This window comes from Grus americana, chromosome 3 (genome assembly GCF_028858705.1).
Source record: "Grus americana isolate bGruAme1 chromosome 3, bGruAme1.mat, whole genome shotgun sequence".
NCBI classification, from domain to species: domain Eukaryota; kingdom Metazoa; phylum Chordata; class Aves; order Gruiformes; family Gruidae; genus Grus; species Grus americana.
Window position 1 is genome coordinate 126255866 of NC_072854.1, and position 20893 is coordinate 126276758.

Consider the following 20893-nt stretch of genomic DNA (forward strand, 5'->3'; position numbering starts at 1 on the left):
GCTGTGGAGAGGGCTTGTCAGAAGGCATCCTTCTAGAGTAGTAAAATGTTTGTGCTGCTTTTGTGTTCTGCACCAGCTGAGCAGAGACTACGGTTTCCCTAAATCTGAGCCTGCCCTGGTAACAGGACTCTCCCTGCTGCTGCCTCACTGCGTGAGAAGGTTGGGATGCTTCAGCTGACCTCCCCTCCCATTATACTTTCCCTGAAAGAAGGGCTTGAGATCCTTGAATGAAAAGGCATGTACTGGCTACCTCACCTAAAATACCTTTGCTTATGTCTTTGTAACAGGCACTGCCAAAATTATATCCTCCTCCTGGCGTAGCCACCATGTCCACAAGAAGCAGTGTTATATCTTAGGCAGAAGAGGTTATTTATTTACACACCCGCAGCTGTTTCCAGGTGCAGGAGCCGTGCAGTGCAGAAAAGGCACACATGCTGATCCCGGGTCTCTGTCCATGAGCAGAGAGATGAGGTGCAGCCTTTGATGTTAATGCAGAAAATGTCTTTCATCAGTGCAAGCCCAGCAGTTGTCTTGAAAATGTTTTCCATTGGTTTGATGGTTTGCTTTCCAACTCTGTGAGCTGGCAACCCAAAAGGTATGTTGGAATCCATACGGATGCTGCGTCTCTGTGGAGACTTCCCCATGACCCATTTTCTGGTTCAAAGATAATCTTGCTTTTCGTCACAATTTGGAGCAGTTCCACTTGGCTGTTGGACTCAAGATACTCTCGCTCCCTACGCCCTGCCAAGGTGATATGCCAAATATGCATCTTTTTTTTGATTCAGCCTTGCGATTACTTCACTTTAGAAAAAAATTGTGTAAATGACAGCCTGGAAGATTAGAAATTGTTTTTCAGAGGTCAAGGGGAGTAATTGAATTTGTAGTCACTTTCATTGAAGTTAGGAAAACCAGAGTGTTAAGGCAAGCCATCATTGCGTTTGCTGGAAGAGTTACTGAAGAGTATGTATTTCATGTTTGTGTATTCACTTTTGCTTTTTTAGAAGGTGTTGCTGTGTCGTCTTTGCAGTTAGTCTTCAGCCGTCACAAACCCTGCCTAAGCAAAGATGTGAATTTTTAGCGCAGAACAAAAAATGAAACATCAGAGCAGAGGTACAAAGTGGTGAAAAGAAAACTAATCCTCCTCGCCCACCTGGCCATCTTCACCCATCATAAAGATGCAAAACTAGGGCACAAATCCTATTTATTTTCCCTTGGGAGGTCACTCCTAGCTGGCTTTACAGAGGCCCAACTTGTGTCTTTGCCACCCAGAAAGCTTTGAAATACCACTTCCAGAGATGAGAGATCTTGTCTCTGTAAGTTGCAGGTAACAGTCCCCCTCCAGGCTCTGCCCAATGGATTTTGACCTGTGTATTGCATCCTGCGCTGCTTGAACAAAACTGCATCTGCTTGTATTTTCAGCATAATGTCCTCTGATTGATAACTCTCAAGTCTTCAGTCATCCCAAAATCACGTTTGCAAGAGGACTGATTAATGAATGTCTCTGCTGCTGAGGGAAATGTCATTTCTTCTTTGGTGTAATCTTTGGAATAACTTCCTAAAAACAAGAACAAAGAACAACAAAAAAGGCCCCGAGATGCAGGTTCCGTGGCTGATCTTTCCTTCCCTTTATACCACAAGACAAATTATCCTGTATGTACATCCACAATACATGCCCTAATCTGTAACGGAGTATCAGACTAATTTTCTTTCCAAAATGTCATTCTTAAAGCCAAGGAAACGCCAACACTGCGCCCTGCTCCCTACGCCTACCTTTACCTGCTGCAGCGTGGCTGGCAGTCCTGCTGCACAACTGCTCCCATCAGGGCCGTGGGCCTCGGCGTCCAAGGAACCAGGGCTTTTATCTCATGCCTGGGGAATTCAAGCACTTGCCTTCCTTTCCGTTAATCTGGTGAACGAGGGAGAGCTTGGAGACAAGCCTCCACCCAGAATGGTTTTTTTAGCCTCTTGGTGCTGCAGCCTCCCAGGACAAAGGCAACAGAAGGAGTGCGTGGGTGCAGAGCAGGACATATCGCCACCACTGCTCGGCATCCCAAAAGAAGCACAGTGCCTGTTCAGTTGTGAAGAGCCGTGGATGGAGCCACCTCTTGAAGAGAAGCGATGGGGGCTACGCGTCCCAGAAAGGCTGAGGCGTTTCCATACAACTCTGTCGCAGCCCTGGGCGTTCAGCTGCAGGCATCTCGCAGCTCAGCGGGCTGGTTAGTGAGACTTCTCCCCATCCTTGGATGGGGTGCCTGGACGTGTTAACCACTCCCTGGAGGAGGACCGCTTAACGGTTAGAGCTTTCAGTGCCAAAATCCTTTATTAGGCAGCCTTCAGGTTGCTGGTGGGCTGCACGGCTCCTTGAAGCTGCAGCTCCTAATCCTCGGCGCTGGGAGGTGGATGCACGCAGGTACTCCCGGCACGCTGTGCTTTCCAGGAAGCTCCTGAAGCAGAGGCAGCATATGGCTGTGCCTCTGAAAGGGAAGTAAGCAGACACGGGACTTGGACAAACTGCAGGTATGTTGACTTAGCGTGTATTTTTTCCTCCCCGCTGCAATGGTAATGAGCCCTCTTAGCAGAGCGGAGCATCTGCCCGCTTCCTCTCCAGCTGCTGTAAGTGGGCTGGAGCTAGCATTCAGAGAGAAGGAGGCTCATCTTCAGTCTCTGACTGTCGGGAACAAGCGGCACTCTGTAATTGGTGTGAGCCTTCTTCGCAGCGCCGAGCAAATCGCTAGAGAAGAGCAGCACAGAATGAACAAAGAAAAAATTAAATACCACAGCCTGGAGGGAGCAGGTGCAGTGAAACCACTTCAAACCAGAGCAGTTGCTTACTGCAACTGCTCGCACAAGAAGATTTTACAAGTGAGCCTTTAAAGAATGAATGGGAAAATAAGGGGGGGGGGGGCGAAGGGGGGAAGTGGTATAATTAATGTGTCAGCTGCAGTGGAGATGTCTCAAACAAGTAACATTGAGAACTCTGCTATTATCTCTGTGCGTGTGGACTTAAATCAACACTTGTCCTGCCTAAAATTCTTTTGTGCTTACTGCAGTGAGAGCTTGGATTTTAGAAGTAAACTTTCTAATGTTGCAGAGCAATGCCATCTAGGGCATATGGACTTAAACAAATATCCACAGGAATGCTGTCCATCCTTAGTGACAGAGCTTGCTGGATTGAATGTCAGTAACCAGTTCATCAGATAGGCGTTAGGCCTGTTGGGATTTGCTCATTTTCAATATCTGTTGCCAGTTTTCCAGAGTATGCTCTGTGTCAGATATTAATGCATAGTTTTGTCTCCACTGGAAAATCATGAGTTTCTGTATATACATTATTTCCTCCGTAAATCCACTTGATAGCTTGGATCTGTGCAGCACAGCAGGGATTATCGATGGTCTCTCTAATCTTCAACTGCTCAAGGACTCCACTGTGGCCGTGATTAGAGCAGCGATACACTTAGACAGCAGATTAAAATATTAAACCTAACAGGCCAGATCTTGGCATCCTTATTCAAAAAGCTACTTACTCTGCCGAGATCCTCCCATTCAAACCAAGCTGCCTGTAGAACATGGGTCTGCATTAACGGAAAATGCCTCAAGAACCTGGCCCAGTTGCAGCTCTGTCCTCGCCCCCGGCTGTCGCAGCTCTCTCCAGGCTGAAGGTTACGCGCCAAACGTAAGTAGGTAGCAATCTACTGGGTTCGGTGAAGGCTTACGGCAGTAACTATTTATGAACCTGGACTCGTGTATTACATTTTAGGTACTGCCTTGTCCTCTTGCTTCCGACCATTTGAATTCGTAATGCTTGGCCTTTCTAAGGAATGGTAGCAATATTTAGCGGCGCTTTACACCAATATTGTTTATCTCCGTAACAGGTTTTCTCGTTCTACGCACGCCAATTTGCTCCCCACTGGAGAAGAGTAAGGGCTTTAGCTCTCCAATCAGTCTCAGGAGATCCTTCAGTCTCCAAGGCTGCACACCAGCTTCTGGACCAGCCAGCTTCTGCCTGCTTCTGTAGGAGTTCTGCTCAGAGCTGATCACCCTCAGGTTATTGGCTTTGTATGACTTGGTTGTTTTTACAGGCAGCTCCAAACTGAAGACAAAATACTTGACGATAACTTCAAAGTACATTGGGAAATATTAATGCTTCCACTAATACAGACAAGAGCTTTTAACATAGCTACAGGTGGTTTTTCCCCTCCCCTTGAATAACGGTGGTCTTGTTGCTATCCCGGCAAAGGGAGGGCCTGATTCTCCTCCGTGTTCGTAGTGCTCTGCTTTGGCTGCCAAGAGACGATAAAGCAGATGCCTGCTGCCGCCTTAGAATGGCGTTGCCTGTGGGCACAAAACCGCACAGACGCGCTGGCGTAGCAAAGCGGTGGAAGCCTTGGGAAGCAATGGGCAGATGTTAACAGTATTACTTAAGAAGCAGAAATTACATTAGTTGTTACATTTTTGTTGGGTCTAGTTAAACAGTGAACTGTTAAAGCATCGTGCTGAAGTGACAAATAATTAGTTGATCACAGTTCTCCCTAGTGATGTGTTTTTCCACAAGTTGGTATGGCGTACGTCACTTCTCACAGTAACTGGAGATTTGAAGCACGCTTGACTTGACTTAGCAAACAATTTTATGGCCAGGCTACAAACACTGTCTTTTTTTCCCCTTTTTTTCTTCTTCAGTAGTGCTGTAAAGATGAAAGGATGACTTACAGTCAGTACTTTCCTGCAAGTTATGACAAGTTGCGAGAGAAGGCCAGCCTGTGTTTTTTGGAAGATGATGAGAGCGTGCTCTCATTTGCTGGTACCACAGCCACCGTAGTGAAGGCAGGGGCTACTTTACTCAGCAGCTGTTACTTCCGAGAGCTTTGTAACTGTTGTCCAAACTTGAATCAACTGAAGTCGCTGTGCCTCAGCGGTGGGTCTGAGGCAGCATCAGTGATTCAGAATTCAGGTGGAGTGAGGAAGCAATTACCCAAATACAGGTCCTACCACCCCTTCCCTCCTCCCCACGCGGTGTCACATAAAAAAGATACGTGCTCAGCGGTGGGATCAGAATATGGCTCCGATTCTTCCACAGTTCCTGAGGATTAGTCGCAGCTAGTGTCTGGCAGTCATCATCTCTCTGGACAGAGATCTCATCACTACGCTCCTGTCGCTTTGGCTCAAGCTGTAGAGAAAGGAATAGCTTTTGGCACGTACGCAGCTGGAATGAGCTTTCATTGGCAGCTGGAGGCTCGTTATTGCGCCTTCCCTTCTCGCTCCCTGATCTAATGAGGCTGCTGGTGAGGAGATGGGATCAGATGCCACAGCCCTCGCATCTTCCTTACACGGTGCTCGGAGAGGGCAGGACTTGCGTGGTGCCCCTGGGCTGCTCCTGGGGTTTTCTCTTGCTGAGAAGCTTGGGGTTCTGGCCCACACGCTCTCTGAGAGCTGGGATGTCAGTGTGCTCCCACGTCCCTGTACAAGTATGCACTTTATCTGAATACTATTTTCAAAAAAATACTTCAAATAGAAGGTAAAAAGTAAGTGCTGCTGAGCTGGAGATGCAGTTATGCAGCACATCTCCTTGCTCCTTTCCTGGCTGTCAGGAAGACACATGAAGACTAGCCGCTGTCGGATCTCTCATCAGAACCCCACGATGGAAATCCGTCTTGATGTGGGGGAGTGTTGAAAAGCTGTTGGCCAGATCTCCCTTCATGGGACAAGGCTGAGGGAGTTGAACTTAAGAGCGCAGCGCCATGAAATAATACAGTGATTTCTTCCCATGGATGTAGTGACTAACAGTCATAAACAACTTGGTTCCAGTCCTCTGCTATCAACCTTAAAGAGGGGGGGGGGAAAAAATTGAAGCAGCAAAAAGAGTGGCTCTGCAATGAGTACACAAAATAGATGACATGCATTTTCTCCTTCCGTATTGGAGAGGCCATATGAAGAAGCAGAAGTGACCTTGGGTTTTTTTGTAATGTTTGTCCAGCCTGATTTTTATCCCATTTGTGTATCCTTTAGTTCCATAAATACAAGAGCACTGTATACTTTAATAAATGCATGCTAATGCCCTGCAGATAATGGGGTGACATCGTCTCTTTGAAGAAACATCCTCCATATGATTGTCAATCTTTTCACTGAGAGCAAGCAGGTAGCAAGCACACGTGACACGGGTGAATACGCTAGGCTCATCCGAGTACCGAGGCAAGTTTTTATGCAGTAAGAACTTCATGAAAATACAGGAATGAGGATGTGAAGCGAAGCGCAGTACTGGGCAAGGTACCGTATTGCCTCAGAAGGGAGAACTGACAAGTAAGACGTAAGTCCCAGTTTTGAAGCTATTTCTTTGCCTGACGTTGGTGTCTGTGCTCGTGGAAAGGGCAAGAGGCAGCCATCAGCCAGAAGTCAAAGGGTTACACCTTCAGCCTTCTTAAAACCCATCCTTGGGGATAAAGTCACATCCCTTTGCCTGCTCCGTTCATTCAAATGGTGACTCTGTAAGGACAATTCCGACAGTGCCAGGCAGCAATAAGATTAACCACTTTCTCATTTGCAGGATGCCAGCAGCTGGTCTCACCAATTTCAGGCCCCATCAAATTAACGATCAGCTCTCTTTTATTCTCTTACTGGCAGGATTGCTCAGCCCAGGCTATCTGAAAGGACCAGGATCATTGTCCCATGCAGATGCAGGGAACACCCTCGTTTACAGTGATGTTAGGCGTTTTTCTCCTTCACACTGAGCTGTGTAATGTGGCCAGGAGGTTGCTCTCAAAGGGGAAATTATTTTTTCAGGGGGAGAGGAGGCAAGATGGCTCCACCACACGTACCAGGCAGCGTGGGTTAGCAGCAGAGCAAGCGGTGCTCACGGGTAGCCAGCCTGAACAGCGCCAGCAAGGCTATGTTGGAAAGGCTGCTTTTGGGGAATCCCCAGAGGGGGGAAGGAGCAAGCGTGGATTTCCCTAGCCTGGGATCCAGCTGCACATCTGCACCAGAGCTCCCAGCTGCCTCGGACTTCTCTTGGCACTCTCCTTCCACTCAGCTTTTTGAGGTTCGTGGTGTCTCTGGTGGCTTTTGACTGTATGATGTTTTGGAGTATATGGCTTATGGGGTCAGGACAGCTGTTTACATCAACTCTAGTGAATCCTGAACTAGGAAGTACTCTCTGTGACACCAAAATTTTGATGAAGATGGAATATTCTCTGGATCTGGAAAATGAAGAGGTGGAACAAGGAGAGATTCTACCTGTACGCGGCAGGTGGTGCCTGGGCCCAGAACAACTCAGGATCCCAATACCAGCCTTGCTACGGCTTGCAGAAAAACTAGTTGGCTCGGTTCTATGGGTTTTCTTCACTTGTTGGTTTGTGGGTTGGTTTGGTGTTTTTTTCTTTCCATGTGTTTAAGTATATATGTCCTCTCTGCTTGCTGTATGAAAAAGTCATTAGGAGAACTAAACTGAATAACTAGGTCTGTTTTGCTCTTAAGCAGTTTTTGCTGTGCCTCCTTCATGCAGTTTGAGTCTCTTCTCCCTCCTCCTTTGTTATAAAACACAGATGAGTGCCAATGTTGTTTTCCAAATCAGAACAAGAAATCTGACTTACAGCCCGAAGTGTAATACGCACAATACTGCCAAGGGATAAGATTTTGAATGTTCTGAAGTAATTGCTGTCACGTGCTATAAACTGAAACATGCATCATGTTTTTAGAGCGTAAAGATCACTCTGAAGTCATCAGTGAACATGACCAGGCTCTGGAGGACGGAGGTGGATGCAGCTCCACAGCTGGCAGACCGCACAGGTCTTCCTGTGGTGCAGCGGCAACGCGTTCAGCATGCAGGAGACAGATCCCAGTGACTCGTCTGCCTTTCTTGGGAAAGGGTGCTGCAGTTTCTCTTCTCCCTCCTGCAGAGCTCACGATGATGTGATGTGGCAGGCTTCTAGGATAGGAGCCAGTGGAAGGGGAAAGTCTCTTGACGTGGGAATCCTGACTACCACGAGAGAAGCTAGTGGAAGGAGTCGATAGTTGCTGCTCCTTGCTGCAGTTGCCAGGGTGTGAACAGATAAGCAAGTCTGTTTCTGTCCCCTCAGTATCTACTCAAGACACCGGAGATCCCAGTTTTCCTCTGTACTTGCAATGGAAATAAGAAACAGGTGTTTTGGTTTTTTAGTGCTAAAGTACGTACTGCCCAGGCCCAGTCGAAACCAAGTTACGTGGGAAAGCCTCCCTCATCTCACCTCACAGGGGTGTATAACAGCGATGCGGCAGCTTGGGGAAGGCTGAGTGCCATTTCTTGTCTGGGCTAGTCAGGTCCTCTAAGGCATCCCACCAACGCTTAAAGCCTTCTGCCTACACATTGGTCTCTGCCCTGCACCCGACCGATGACAAATATAGCCCAGCCGTTCTGGGCTTGGAAAGATCTGCTTTTCTGCAGGCTTACTGTATGAATAGAAAATCACGCCAAGCCCATGCTCACAGCTGGATTCAGAGGGGTCTCAGCCAGGGATAAATAAGAAATACAAGCCATGAAACTTCACCCAATGTCTCAGGTACTTGAAAGGCCGTATGCAGCAAAGTCTTTTCCAGTAAATCTCCTCCGGTCCTTGGAGCTCAGTTCTGCTTCGGTTTGGCAGGGCTGGGTATGCCCTAACCTGCCTCTCCTTTACTGCCTCTTGTTTGCTCTTGTTTTCCTCTGTGGCTGGCAGGCACCTTACTGAACTGCTCCCAGATGCTTTTCGGGGGCAGTGGTGTCTTCCCCCCTCTCTGTAAGGGCAGCCAAGGGCTCTGACACCTATGCCAAGCCAGGCCCTGCAAAACCAGACTTTAGTACCACCTGCTAGGCTACCTGAATAAACGCCAGCAGCTTCCAGAGGTGGCAGGACCGAAAAGTCAGTCACCGTATCGCTTGCGATAAATGCTTTTGAACATCGAAGTTCTGTGTGGTATGCCTGGCAGGTGAGGTAGAGAGGCTTCAGGGGCTCCTCAGACAGCTTGCAGAACTCACCACTGCTTTCACAACTGGCAAGCAGGATTGCTTCAGCTGCCTCCCACTCACGCCAGAAAAGCTTCACACCTCTCTGTCCGAAGACAGCTATAGATTCCACGAAAGCTGCGGCAACAGAAGCTGCTCGGGTGAATTAAGCAGTTCCATCCACGAGCCTACCAGGTCTCTTACGCCTGAAGATTAATGGCCACTTTCACAGAAGCTGTGGATTAATGTAAATGTCACCGCCTTGTAAATAAGACAGCGTTGCTTTGTCCCACTTCCTCAAAACTAGGTAGGGATCCACCTTTCATTTTAATGGTCTGAATTTTGCAATTGCTATATCCCCTTCAAGTGGATTTTTCCACTGCTGTGTGGTTTTGAATATGTTCCTAATCACGCTTGACATGTCAGCTGCTGTCTTCGGTGTGGTTGCTAGCATTTTTAATGGGTACTCTATTTACGGAGAAAGCAGCTGCCAGACTGGAAGGAAAATCTTGCTCTCATTATTTTGTTATTGAAATAACTTGCACTGAAATAAATCTAATAAACTTGTGAAACACTGATTGTTAGGATCCTGGAATGAACTGCGTAACGTGCGCATCGACGCTGTGATTTATTTTCTCCAGTTCGTTAGCCGAAGTCAGTGAAAAGAGTACCCTCGACGAGTCCTACGGCCGGCAAAACGGAAAGGTATGTGGGAAGGGCACCCCTTCCCCTCCAGAAGGCAGCGGAGCATGACCAGGGCAGGGGCTGGCGCAGGCTCCGCACGCTGCCGGCTCCAGCTGTCCGGGTGCGGGCGGCCGGAACGCTCCGGTCTTTAAGCTCGGTCGGTCGGAGGAGCAAAGCCCGCCCTGGCTCTCCGTCCTCGGCGTGTCCCTGATGCCGTTACCGGCTCTTCCCGCTGCGCCCGGCGGGCGGCCAGGAGGGAGCAGTGGCCGGAGGGCGGGACGGCGGAGGGGCGAGCGGCGCCGGGGAGCTCCCCTCTGCCCCGCTGCAGCCTCCGCCCCCCGCGGCACCGCCTCCCGGCCCCCCGCGGCCCGGCCCGGCCCGGCCCGGCCGAGGATCGCGTCGCCAGGCCGGCCGTGCAGAGCGACCCGGGCGGCAAAGGGAAGGCCGGGAGCGGAGCGGGAGGCAGGCGCATGGCGCAGGCGCCTGGCCCCAGGGGGGAGCCTGCTCCAGAGTGAAGGGAGGGGCGGCCCGAGCGGCGCGGCGGGCACAGACCTGCGGCCCCTCCCCGTACCTCGGCCCTGGCCGGCCGGGGGCGGCTCCCGCCAGCGCTGCCCGTTGCTGGCCGGCGGCGTGAGGTAAGGGGCGGCCGAGGCGCGGGCAGTCGGGCGGCTGCGGGGATCGCGGCCCGGCGTGGGGGGGGGACGGGCCGCGGGCGGGGCGGGGCGGCGCTGCGGGGGACGAGCGGGGCCGGAGCCGGAGCCGTGCGGAGGGGATCCGCGGGGACGGGGCTGCGGCGGCCGTTTGAAACCGCCTTCCCGAAAACGCGCCGCGGGAGCGGGCGGGCTGGGGAGAACGAGGGCCGCGGAGCAGGCCGGGTCTGCGGCGGTGCCGGGCGCGGGCTGAGCCCCGGCGGCTGCTGGTGCCGCGGGATGCTGGGAAGTACCGCCCTCTGCCCCGCCGGGACGCAGGTGAGGGGCCAGGCTGCAGCCGGTGCTCTTTTCCTCGCCCCCTTCCCTAGCTGGGCTGCCGCCTCCTCCTCCTCCCGCGGTGGCCGCGGCCAAGGGAAGGCCGGGTCGGGCCCGTCTCCCCGCGGCAGTTCCCGGGGGACGCGCTCCAGGCCCCGGGCTGGGGCAGCGCTGCTCGGCGCCAGCTCTCTGCGCGGGGCCTGGGGACCCTGGTAGCGTGCTTCCAGCCGCGCCGCCCAGCCCGCCTCCCTCCTGCCGCTCTGTCCTGCTGTGTAGCTGGGTCCTGCGGACTCGAGAAGCTTCGTGCGTGTTTGCAGTGCGGCGCTAAGCTAGCTTAGGGCCTGTGGGCAGTGCGGCAGGACACGCTGGGAACAGGAGTTCAGCCAGGCTTAAGGGCGAGATCTCAGTCTGGGCGTCTGCATCCCTTTTCTGACTGGAATAGGGGTTCCTGGGGCCCAAAAGATGGGGGTACAACGTGTGGCTTGCCAGTTCATCTTCTTAAGTATTTCCTTATAAATATTATGGTAAAAGTTTATTTTAAATCACACAGGTCTGATTTGATAGATGTGGAAGAGCAGAAGGTGGATTTTCCTTAGTTAGCATGATTCCTTTGTCTTCTCATCCCTCCAAGCTACTCGGCTCGTTTGTTTTATTTTCTCATTTCCTGAAGTGTAACTCTTATGCCCTTTTAAGTAAGGAACGTCTTCGTTACCTTTGCCAGCACAGCTGTGTTGATGAGCATTGAACAAAACATGATTTCTACCTGGTATTTCTGTGCGGGCAAAAGCCCCTGGGGCTAAACAGGACGGTGCTTGTAGGAGTGCTCTTTCTCCCCCAGAACATAGCTGGTGGGGAGCAGCTGAGGGACTCGTCAAGTGACTGGAGTTAATTGTGTTTGCAGAAGTGCCTGTTTGCCCAGGTGTAGGCTGTAAGGCTGAGGAGGCAGTGCTTAGACGGGCAGGTACTCGGAGCTGTAGCCTCTACCACTCCGCAGCAACCCCGTCTTCAGTTCAGCCATGCCTGCGCTGACTCTGTGAGTAATTCTGTGTTTTGCTCTTATAAAATATGCCAGTGTAACCGTGGAACCAAGCTCGTACGCTTCCTCAGGCCAGGTCTATGTTAGGTTTCATTAGTTTTAGATTTATTTAGCGCTAAAAATATTGAGTTGTTAATAGCTTACTTGAGACCTGAATATTTAAGTAGGTGAGCAGGAAGGCTATGGTAAATAGAGTTGTCTGTTAATCACGCAGCTATGTGAGAACACTGTGCTATGATTTTGAAGACGTCTTTATGGAACAGTTCCCTGTGTTTTACCATATCCTAGGATGCATTTAATTTCATTGAGAGGATCCACTGCCTCATTCTTTGTGTTAACTAAACATGAAGTAATAATTATCAATAATATCAGCAATATTGACTCTTCTGAAAATGAACAGCTGTGTGGAACAAGATTCCTGTATGTTGCTAGGAATGCACTAACCAAATGGGTTTTGAGGCTGACTTTATTTTTTTCTTCAAGGAATTTCTGTAGGTTTCAGTCTGTTTATATTTGGTAAATTTGTAAATGTTTGAATTTTTTTGTTGTTGTTGTTTTTGCCCCATACCAGTTTTGGACTCAGACAGTACTGTTGGATTTCCAGCGTAAGGTGTCCCTGGTAGGTCAGTCTGTCAAGACTCAGTAGTGCCATAGCTGCAATGTAGGTTTCCTCTCTGGCTGAGGCTTTGAAAGGACAGCTAGTGTAAATGTTAGTCTGTGCTGAGAAATTGATCCTGTTAAGCCTCAGGATTTTGAGGTTCCTTTAAAAAACTTCTTGTGGCTTGAGAAGCTTTTTTGCTAAACAAGGAAGAAACCCAGGAATGCATAATGTCTGCTATTCAGAGCACAGGTGGCCCAACTGTGATTGGTTTGGTTTTTTTGTTATTGTTCATTTTTTCGTTTGTGGGGTGTTTTTTTTTTTTCCCCCAGAAGTTCAAATTCTCTTGTGTCAGGGCTATGCCATGTGAGTAGTACGAGGCTCTGCTGGCAGCCCGTGCTTCTGGCATAGCTGGATAAGGTGTGTCGGGGAGCTCTTGTGGCTGACACTGGTGGATTGCTCTATCACCCTGTTGCACTCCCAGCCAGCTCAGCGTCCCTTGCTCCACCTCTGAGGCCCTGCTGTGAGGTGTGGTCGTGGTCTCTGTTTGAAACTCTGCTCCAGCGTCCCCCTCCTTAGCTTGCTGAAGCACCTAGTGTGTGATCAGCTTTTTGAGGGTTTCAGTGTGTGGCTAACAGGACCAGGAAAGTTGGCTCCTGTTGCTCTCGAGTATGTCTAATGTAGAAGACGACTAGCCCTTTTACTTAAGGCTCGGGGGCGTTTGTGGATTGTTTCTAAAGATAGATCAACCACAGTAGTTACTAAGGCACTGAATTAATAGTATAGTGACTGAATTTTTCACAAGGGAGCTACTGCTTTAAAAAAGGCAGAACAGTGCTGTCAATATAGCAGTTAGAGAGTTTCTGTTATCTACTAGAATAATGTAGCTGTCATGTCGTAGTGATAAGTAACGTAATTCATCTCCCATCAGCAGGAGGGAATTGATAGAGTACTATATGAACTAGATACGGTCTCAGTCCTTTTCTTAACACGTGTTACCAAACCACAGTCATGGCTTATTAGCCCTGTAAGATCATCACTGAGGGGCTCTGGATCAGGACCTGAAAGGGGCTTAGTAGCAAAATTGTGGTCTTACCTTCCAGAGGTCGTGACTCCAAGCATAGAGTGGAGCAACATACAGAAAACTGGTTCTATGGTCATGTGTATTGCAGGCTGCGTGGCTGTGCAGGACTTGCCTGTGGCTCTAAATAGTTGGCATACCATACAGATCTTGAAAATAAGAGGTTTACATACTTCTAATCTGTAATTGGAGACTTATCAAGATGGTGTCTTGCAAAACCCCTCTAAAATTCCTTACTTAAGAGTTGCTTGGGGAGAATGTTAAGCAGAGTCAAGTGTTGCCAGTTAAACCGTTTGTTTTGTTTGAGTCATCATTCAACTGGTAGTGTGTATTGGGAGAGGGGACGGAAGTGTAACTAAGTATTTGGCACCCTGTGTTAAACTGAGTCATTGTGTAACAAAACACACAGTGGTGTGAGGTGATGTGGTAGGACTTGGATCAATATGACGCTCTAATTTCCAATACCTGTCTTAGTCTAGAACACTGAAAATATTGCTGACAGAAAATGCTACAGCCAAGACACTTAATGCAATACAGTTATCCCATATCTTCTTATGGAGCACATTACTGAGAGCTGGAAAGGCTGTCACTTCCACTTCTAGCATTTATGGTGCTTATGACCTGGAGTGGGACTACTTATGGTCATTAGTTTTATCTGATATTCTACCACCTGCAGTTACCCACTCCTAAGGCATGCTGGCTCAGCCTACCATACTTGTTCAGAAGTCTGAGTATTTGCAGTTTGAGCAGGACAAGGAGAAAGGGCTGGCAGGGATATGGAATTTTCTTTGTCTCTGAGCCGCAACACGGTTTGTTTGTGGAAGGGCGGCTGCTACCGCTTTGCATTCTTGGCTATAGAGTCTGAAGTGCTTATGTGGTCTTATCCTGCTTTTGGTCTGGGCCCCGTGTAATACTTACCTGGCAGGGGAGACATTCTATTCTGTAACCCAGACTGTTTTAATTTGGCTTCAACGGCCTCTTGTAGGTGAACCAAGACAAACACGTACAGTCTTTCTTCTGTCATCTTGTTCGGCAAAACTGCCGCAGAAATGAAAGGTGATGAAGGACCTACCAGGCACCATGGCGAGTCTCAGCCCGTGGCTGCCTCCACGCTGGGCCTCCTGCCCTGGAAAGCGCCCGCTCTCCCAGCCGACGATGCGGTTGGCAAGACGGAGACAAAGGCCCATGCGGTGTGGAAGCGCAAGTCCTTTCCTCACCTGGGCGCTCCACTGCTTGACCCAGTCACGGCGGCCCTCGTGAAAAGAAAACGTGCGGTGCGCGTGGAGCCGCCCCGTGAGCACCCGGTAGCAGGGAGGTGTTTGTGTAGCGCAGGCCGCTCTGTGAGACGTCGCCCCGTGGCCTGCAGCGCTCTGTCAGAGAGGGTGAGGGTTGGCTCATTGAGCAGCACGTGTTGTGCCGACGGCTGTGCTCCTCTGGCCTGCCCCGCAGAGCAGCAGTGGGCTTGGAGCTGTGGAGGCGAGGGCCTGCGCCCCTCGCGGTCCCTGTGGTGTGGGCAGCCGCGGCGGGGCCCGGGCTGGCCCCGTGGCTCCAGCGGCTCTGGCCCAGCCTCCCCTTTGACGCCCTTCTTGTGGGGCAGGGCCGGTCTGCCTTTCCCCTTCGTAGGGTGTCGTGGCTGAGGAGAGCTGCGGGGCGGGTGGGGAGGAGGATGTTGGTGGAGGGGCCGGTGGCTGAGAGGAGCTGTTTGGCTCAGCCATGGCTGGGGGTTACTCCAACACCCGCACCTGGTGCCTGAGGAGGCGGGGCAGGAGTCTCGGCACAGAAGTGTTAGTAACTGCCTGTCTTCGGCCAAGGGTTGCTGCCTAAAGCTTTCAGGCAAAACAAAGAGCAGAATACGGTAGGATAGCATTCCCGGGATCTGTAATACTTGGGAAGTCCATTGCTTTGAGGATTATTCTTCAGCTGAAGGAGGGTGGGCCTAGTTCTCCTCTCTTGACGGTAAGTTTTATACTCTGTTAGCTTCAAGGGAGTTGCTCCTGAGTTTATGCTATTAGTTGTGAATGCTGAATCAGGCCCCAGAGCTTGGTTTTATCCTTGTAACTTTATGTTGCCTTACGTAGTTTTTATGAGCCTATGTATGTAAAGCCCATGCTTAGCCCTTTTAAATAAAATTGAAAATTTTGCAGGATGGCTACGGCCATATTTCCATTTTTTTCTCACGTATCATTTATTGAAAGTCTGCAGAAAGATTTAAATGTGTTCTCTAAGAAAAGTGACTAAAATGGATTGTCTTGTAATTGCAAGACAGATAGTATATCCATTTATTGTGTGCTTAGAAGTTGGGGAATAATTTTTTTTGGTCTGTTATTCAGTCTAAGTTTGATTTGCAATTATTTGAAAATGGTCATCTGTCTACTGCGATGCTTTGAGAAGAAGCTGGCTGATAAAGCAGGTGTGGATTTTTGGTGGTTTTGTTTTTCTCTCTTGAGATCAGCAGAGAGAAATGACACATGAAGGAAAAGGAATTGTGGAGCTGCAGTCACATTCTTTTGGCAGGTTTATTCTGGGTTTTTTGGAGGGTTTTTGGAAATGCGATTCTAAACAACTAGCTCAGTTGAAAATTACTGAGCGTTAGCCCTGCTTTGCACATAAGCAGGTGTTGTCTTCCTGAGTTCTGAAAAATCTGAAAGCACCGAATCATTTTGTATGGTATTTAAAAACTAAGGGACAAATCCTTAGCTGCAAATCACTGCTGTTCCATTACAACCAGTGGAGCACTGCAGATTAGGTGAGACAATTGTTAGCATCCCTCACCAATCTCATGTATACAGGCTTAGAGGCACAAAACAATTTTATTCTGAGGGGCTTTCCTCAAAAAAAAAAAAAAAAAAAAAAAAAAGGCTATTCTTGCTCCTCACTCCACCAGCTCCAGAATGTGAATGTCATCTGGCCAAATGCCCAGGACTAAACACAGTGCTCTAAACATGATCTCACAAGTGACTTGTAAAGGAAAAGGAAAAACAAAAACTTTTTTGACTTTTCAATGGTTCTCTTACTTTTTTTGCATCCAAAATGATGTCTTTGGCTTCTACTCTATATTTGCTGAATACACATCCGTGCTTTCCAGTAATTAACTCCAGTGCTCTTTGACCCTGACTTTGTTGAAACATACTTCCAACATGAAAATAACCCGAAGTCTTACTGGTTTTCTTTTCGCATGTGATGTGTATTACATATGCTGACGTTCCCTTTCTTAACTTGCCTGTGGATCCGTAGCCTTATCTTCTTCTTAATCCTCTGCTTAACAGTTTCTCTTAATGGATGATGCTTTTTGAACGTATGCCAAAGTAAGTATTTAAGTACGTTTGAATGTGTGGAAAGCAATGGAAATACTTGCTTGACTGACTCGACTGTGGTCCTTACTGAGCTTACCGGTTCAGATGAAGACTCGGAGCTGCGGAGCACGTGAGGGTGGCAGAAGGCAGGTCTGAATGGGTGATCAGAGCAGGACATTGAGTCAGTGTGTGGAGAAATCTTATTTACCGTAGAAGAGTACCCTCTTTTATCTTCCTGCTGTGCAGATGCCTGGTCAGGTGCTTAAGGCAAAAGCCAAATGCTCTGGCGTGGGGTGGTTTCTACTGTGTGGAGCAATGGGCAGAATTGCCAGCTGTTGTTTTCCAGCTCAGCCCGCGCCAATGTGGCACGGTGCTGCCTTTTACTCGGGCCTCGTGCTGATTCTGTCAGTGAGCCTTGTGATAACTTTAATAAGGCCCGGGCTGAGGTCTGGGTATGCCTGCTGCCAGTTTTGGATCTGTTTGTGTGGGAAACTGCTCCCTGCTTTCTGCAAAGAAGCTTTTAAACTGAATCTGTCTTTTTTTTTTTTTCTTAATACAACCACAAAACAAAACCATAACCTTCACAAAAATAAACATGCATCCTTTTGCCAGCTGGGGCCTTAGCATACTTTATGATGCATAACTTGCTGAGACTGTAATTTCTTAGGAAAACAGTTAGATATTGGCAACTGTGAGATGCCAACACTCAGTAGATTGTTGTAATAAGCCATTTTAGCTACAGCTGGGGATTTAAAAAATATTTTTTTCACAATGTTTGTGGTAGTTAATGCAAGATGAAAAATCATCATTTGAACACTTTGAGTAGCTTGGGAGAAGGAAGCTGGGATTCTTGCAGTGTGTTTCTTAAGGGGCACACCTGTTTGGTTTGCCTGTCCGGTGCTCTGGATTATTTAAATTGTGTCTGCCCGTGTGCCACAGCATAACCTCAGCTTTGTACATAGGCTTTCCTAGCATCTGTTTAGAATGGTGGTTGTTTTGGAAGTTAACAAGAGTTCAGTTTTGGGAGATGTGAGTAGAAAATGTGAATTTTCAGTTCTGTGACTTTTACTGCTAGTAGTTTGAACTCGATTGACTTAAATAGTAGCTGCAGTAAAACTCATATCCTGAAGTGTTTCTCTGAACGCATGTCAGACCTGGGAGTCGCTGCTGAAGTCTTTGTAAACTGCTTTTAAATAATTGAAATTTTAGAAAATTATGTTTGAGCCATGAGTAAACTTTTCCACTAGTTAACTATGTCAGACTTGTAAAACTGTTTAAAGTCAGTTAAGAATGTGAGTTGAGGGTCTACTAGCCCCTCTCCTGTGTCCCAGAAAGGTGCCGTGCCTGCCCTGCCAGGTGAGAAATAGACTGTGGATCGAGTTTAAAGGGGGGTGGAATCCAGGAACTTGCCATACAATAAAACCAATGAACAAAAGTTATTGCACAGCAGCAATGTTTGAGACTTTGTTGGGTTCAGCCCCAGCTGGCAGCTGAGCACCACGTGCTGCTCGCACCCCTCTCCCCCCCCCCGATGGGATGTGGAGGAGAATCAGAAGAAAAAGGTAAAACTCCTGGGTTGGGATAATGACAGTTTACTGGGACAGCAAGGGGAGAGGAGAATAACTAACAACAGAATGTACAAAGGAGGTGATATACCAAGCAATTTGCTCAGCCGATGGGACACCTAGCCTGTCGCTCCTGCCCGGCCAGCCCCCTTTGTATGCTGAGCGTGATGTGATGTGGTATGGCATACCCTAGTTTGGCTGTGTCCCCTCCCGGCTCCCTGTGACATTGACTCTACCCTAGCCGAAAACCAGGGCAGTCGTATCAACTCGTTATGAGGAGTAACGCAGAAAGCCTCTGTTATAACGTGGATCAGTGGTCTTCATTTTATGTACTATATACCTCTTTGACAACTGTATTGCTTGGAATTTTTGGCTTATTTGATCAGAGGAAAAAAAAAAAGAAGATTCACCATCAAGCGAGCAGCTAGCTTTCCTTTGGTTAATTGAAATTTTCTATTTAGTGGTTCCATAAAAATCCTTAATTCGTGTTTGTTGCACTAATAAATGCACAGCTCATCCATTTTGGCAGGAATTCCCTACAAAGATATTCTCAGCATTTGTTTTGCAGTATATCCCTTAAAATATGTAACTTTATTGCGATTTTCCTCTAGAAGGTGTGATCTGCCAAGATAAATATTTGGTTTGTTATAGTGTGGATTCATTTTTTGATGTCTGTATGAAAAATGTTATTTCATCCCTTGGTATTTCATGAATGACAGGGCATATGTTCGCTATCTCCTAAAGCGTATTTCCCATATGGTTAACAGCAGCTCTGGAAGCCAGGGGAGTGTTTTAGCTCTGTCTTGCATGTCTTGTTCCTTGCTAAAGATGGTATTCTAGCATGTGCACACCCTTTTAGCTGACATACTGGGCATCTTCCTTTACTGCTGGTGGTCTTCTATTTGCCATGTCGTAGTTTAGACTTGAGAACCATTGCATTTACTACTCCACAGTGAGCTGGAGGCATTATTTTCCTTTTTTTTTTTTTTTAATCACAGCCTGAGTGCTCTGTCTAAATTCAACCTTTTATTTATTTCAGGCCAAGGAATACATACTACTGTGTCAATTTCACTGATGCTCTGTGTGTTGCTTCTATAGCGTTCTGTGTTTTGCGTAGCATTTAAGGTTGGCTTACATGTTTTAAGGACAGTAGGCGATAGTTGTCTTTCAATAGTTACTAATAATGTTCTAATAATGGCTACAACATCTAATAATGTTCCTGGCAGACTTTTGATAACACCACTGGAGTACAGAATGTAAAACTAAGGACAAGTCTTGAGCCTTGGGATAAGGGAGTAGTATGTTTAACTGAGGATTGCTGGATGGAGACACTAACTTGGAAGTAGGGAATTGAAGAAAGTAATCTTAAAATCGGCACATTGTTTGTGAAGGAAAAGGTGCTGTGAAACAAAGCCATGTGTTTGTCAGTGTAGTTAAAACTCCTGCTAGGAGGCAATGCATCGGTTGTGATGAGAAGACTCTCGAGTCTTTTATTTTGTTGGGCCTTGGACTTCCCACCCGTGGGTGGATGTTGCATTCCCTGCGCAGGTCTGTCTGTGAGGACGTTTCCCTTCCAGGCAGGGACGAGCTTGTAACTCTGGTTACAGGTGGTCCCTGTGTCAAGGCAGAGTGTGCCCTTTGCACCTGTAGTGGGTTTGCGTGGCAAGGTTTTGGTAGTAGGGGGGCTACAAGAGTGGCTTCTGTGAGAAGCTGCTAGAACCTTCCCCTGTGTCTGACAGAGCCAACGCCAGCCAGCTCCAAGACAAACTTGCTGCTGGCCAAGGCCAAGCCCATCAGTGATGGTGGTAGCACCTCTGGGATTACGTATTTGAGAAGGAGGAAAAAAAAACCTGTGCAGCACCAAGAGCAATTGCAGCCAGAGAAAGGAGTGAGAAGATGTGAGAGGAACAACTCTGCAGGTCAGTGAAGAAGGAGGGGGAGGAGGTGCTCCAGGTGCCGGAGCAGAGATGCCCATGAAGACCATGGTGAGGCGGGCTGTCCCCCTGCAGCCCATGGAGGTTAACAGTGGAGCAGATATCCACCTGCAGCCTGTGGAGGACCCCACACCAGAGCAGGGGGAGGCACCTGAAGGACGCTGTGACCCCGTGGGAAGCCCGCACTGGAGCAAGCTCCTGGCAGGCCCTGTGGCCCCATGAAGAGAGGAGCCCATGCCGGAGCGGGTTTGCTGGCAGGACTTGTGACCCCGTGGGGGACCCACGCTGGAGCAGTTGGTGAAGAACTGCACCCCGTGGGAAGGATTCACGTTGGAGAAGTTGGTGAAGGACTGTCTCCCATGGGAGGGACCTCACCCTGGAGCAGGGGCAGAGTGTGAGGAGTCCTCTCCCTGAGGAGGAAGGAGCGGCAGAGACACCGTGTGATGAACCGACCACAACCCCTGTTCCCCGTCCCCCTGCGTCGCTGGGGAGGAGGAGGTGGAGCAATCAGGAATGAAGTTAAGCCTGGGAAGAAGGGAGGAGTGAGGGGAAGGTGTTTTTTAAGATTTGGTTTTATTTCTCATTGTCCTACTCTGATTTGATTGGTAATAAATTAATTAGTTTTTCCCAAGTCGAGTCCGTTTTGCCCGTGACGGTAACTGCTGAGTGATCTCCCTGTCCTTATCTTGACCCAGGAGCCTTTTGTTGTATTTTCTCTCCCCTGCCCAGCTGAGGAGGGGAGTGATAGAGCGGCTTTGGGGGGCACCTGGCCTCCAGCCAGGGTCAATCCACA

General features: G+C 48.7%; 1 protein-coding gene and 1 long non-coding RNA gene across 9 annotated transcripts in view; both read left to right on the forward strand.

Moving 5' to 3' along the window:
- Positions 1-128: 128 nt before the first annotated feature.
- Positions 129-9507, forward strand: LOC129205128 (uncharacterized). Its single transcript, XR_008576614.1, has 3 exons — positions 129-2517; positions 3870-4041; positions 4675-9507. It is a non-coding gene; the product is annotated as an uncharacterized LOC129205128 (long non-coding RNA).
- A 391-nt stretch (positions 9508-9898) lies between these two features.
- The window catches only part of RIN2 (Ras and Rab interactor 2), a 79794-nt gene continuing 68799 nt past the window's right edge, over positions 9899-20893 (forward strand). For 2 of the 8 annotated variants that reach the window (XM_054822228.1, XM_054822229.1), the window contains exon 1: positions 9899-10263. Coding sequence is in view for 1 of the 8 variants with exons in the window: in XM_054822227.1 (XP_054678202.1) it covers positions 10558-10596 (39 nt within the window). In the remaining 7 variants the exon portion in view is untranslated. Of the gene's footprint in view, positions 10264-10471; positions 10597-11484; positions 11627-20893 lie in introns of those variants that run through there. The other 6 variants (XM_054822235.1, XM_054822227.1, XM_054822232.1 and 3 more) reach the window with 6 other exon arrangements.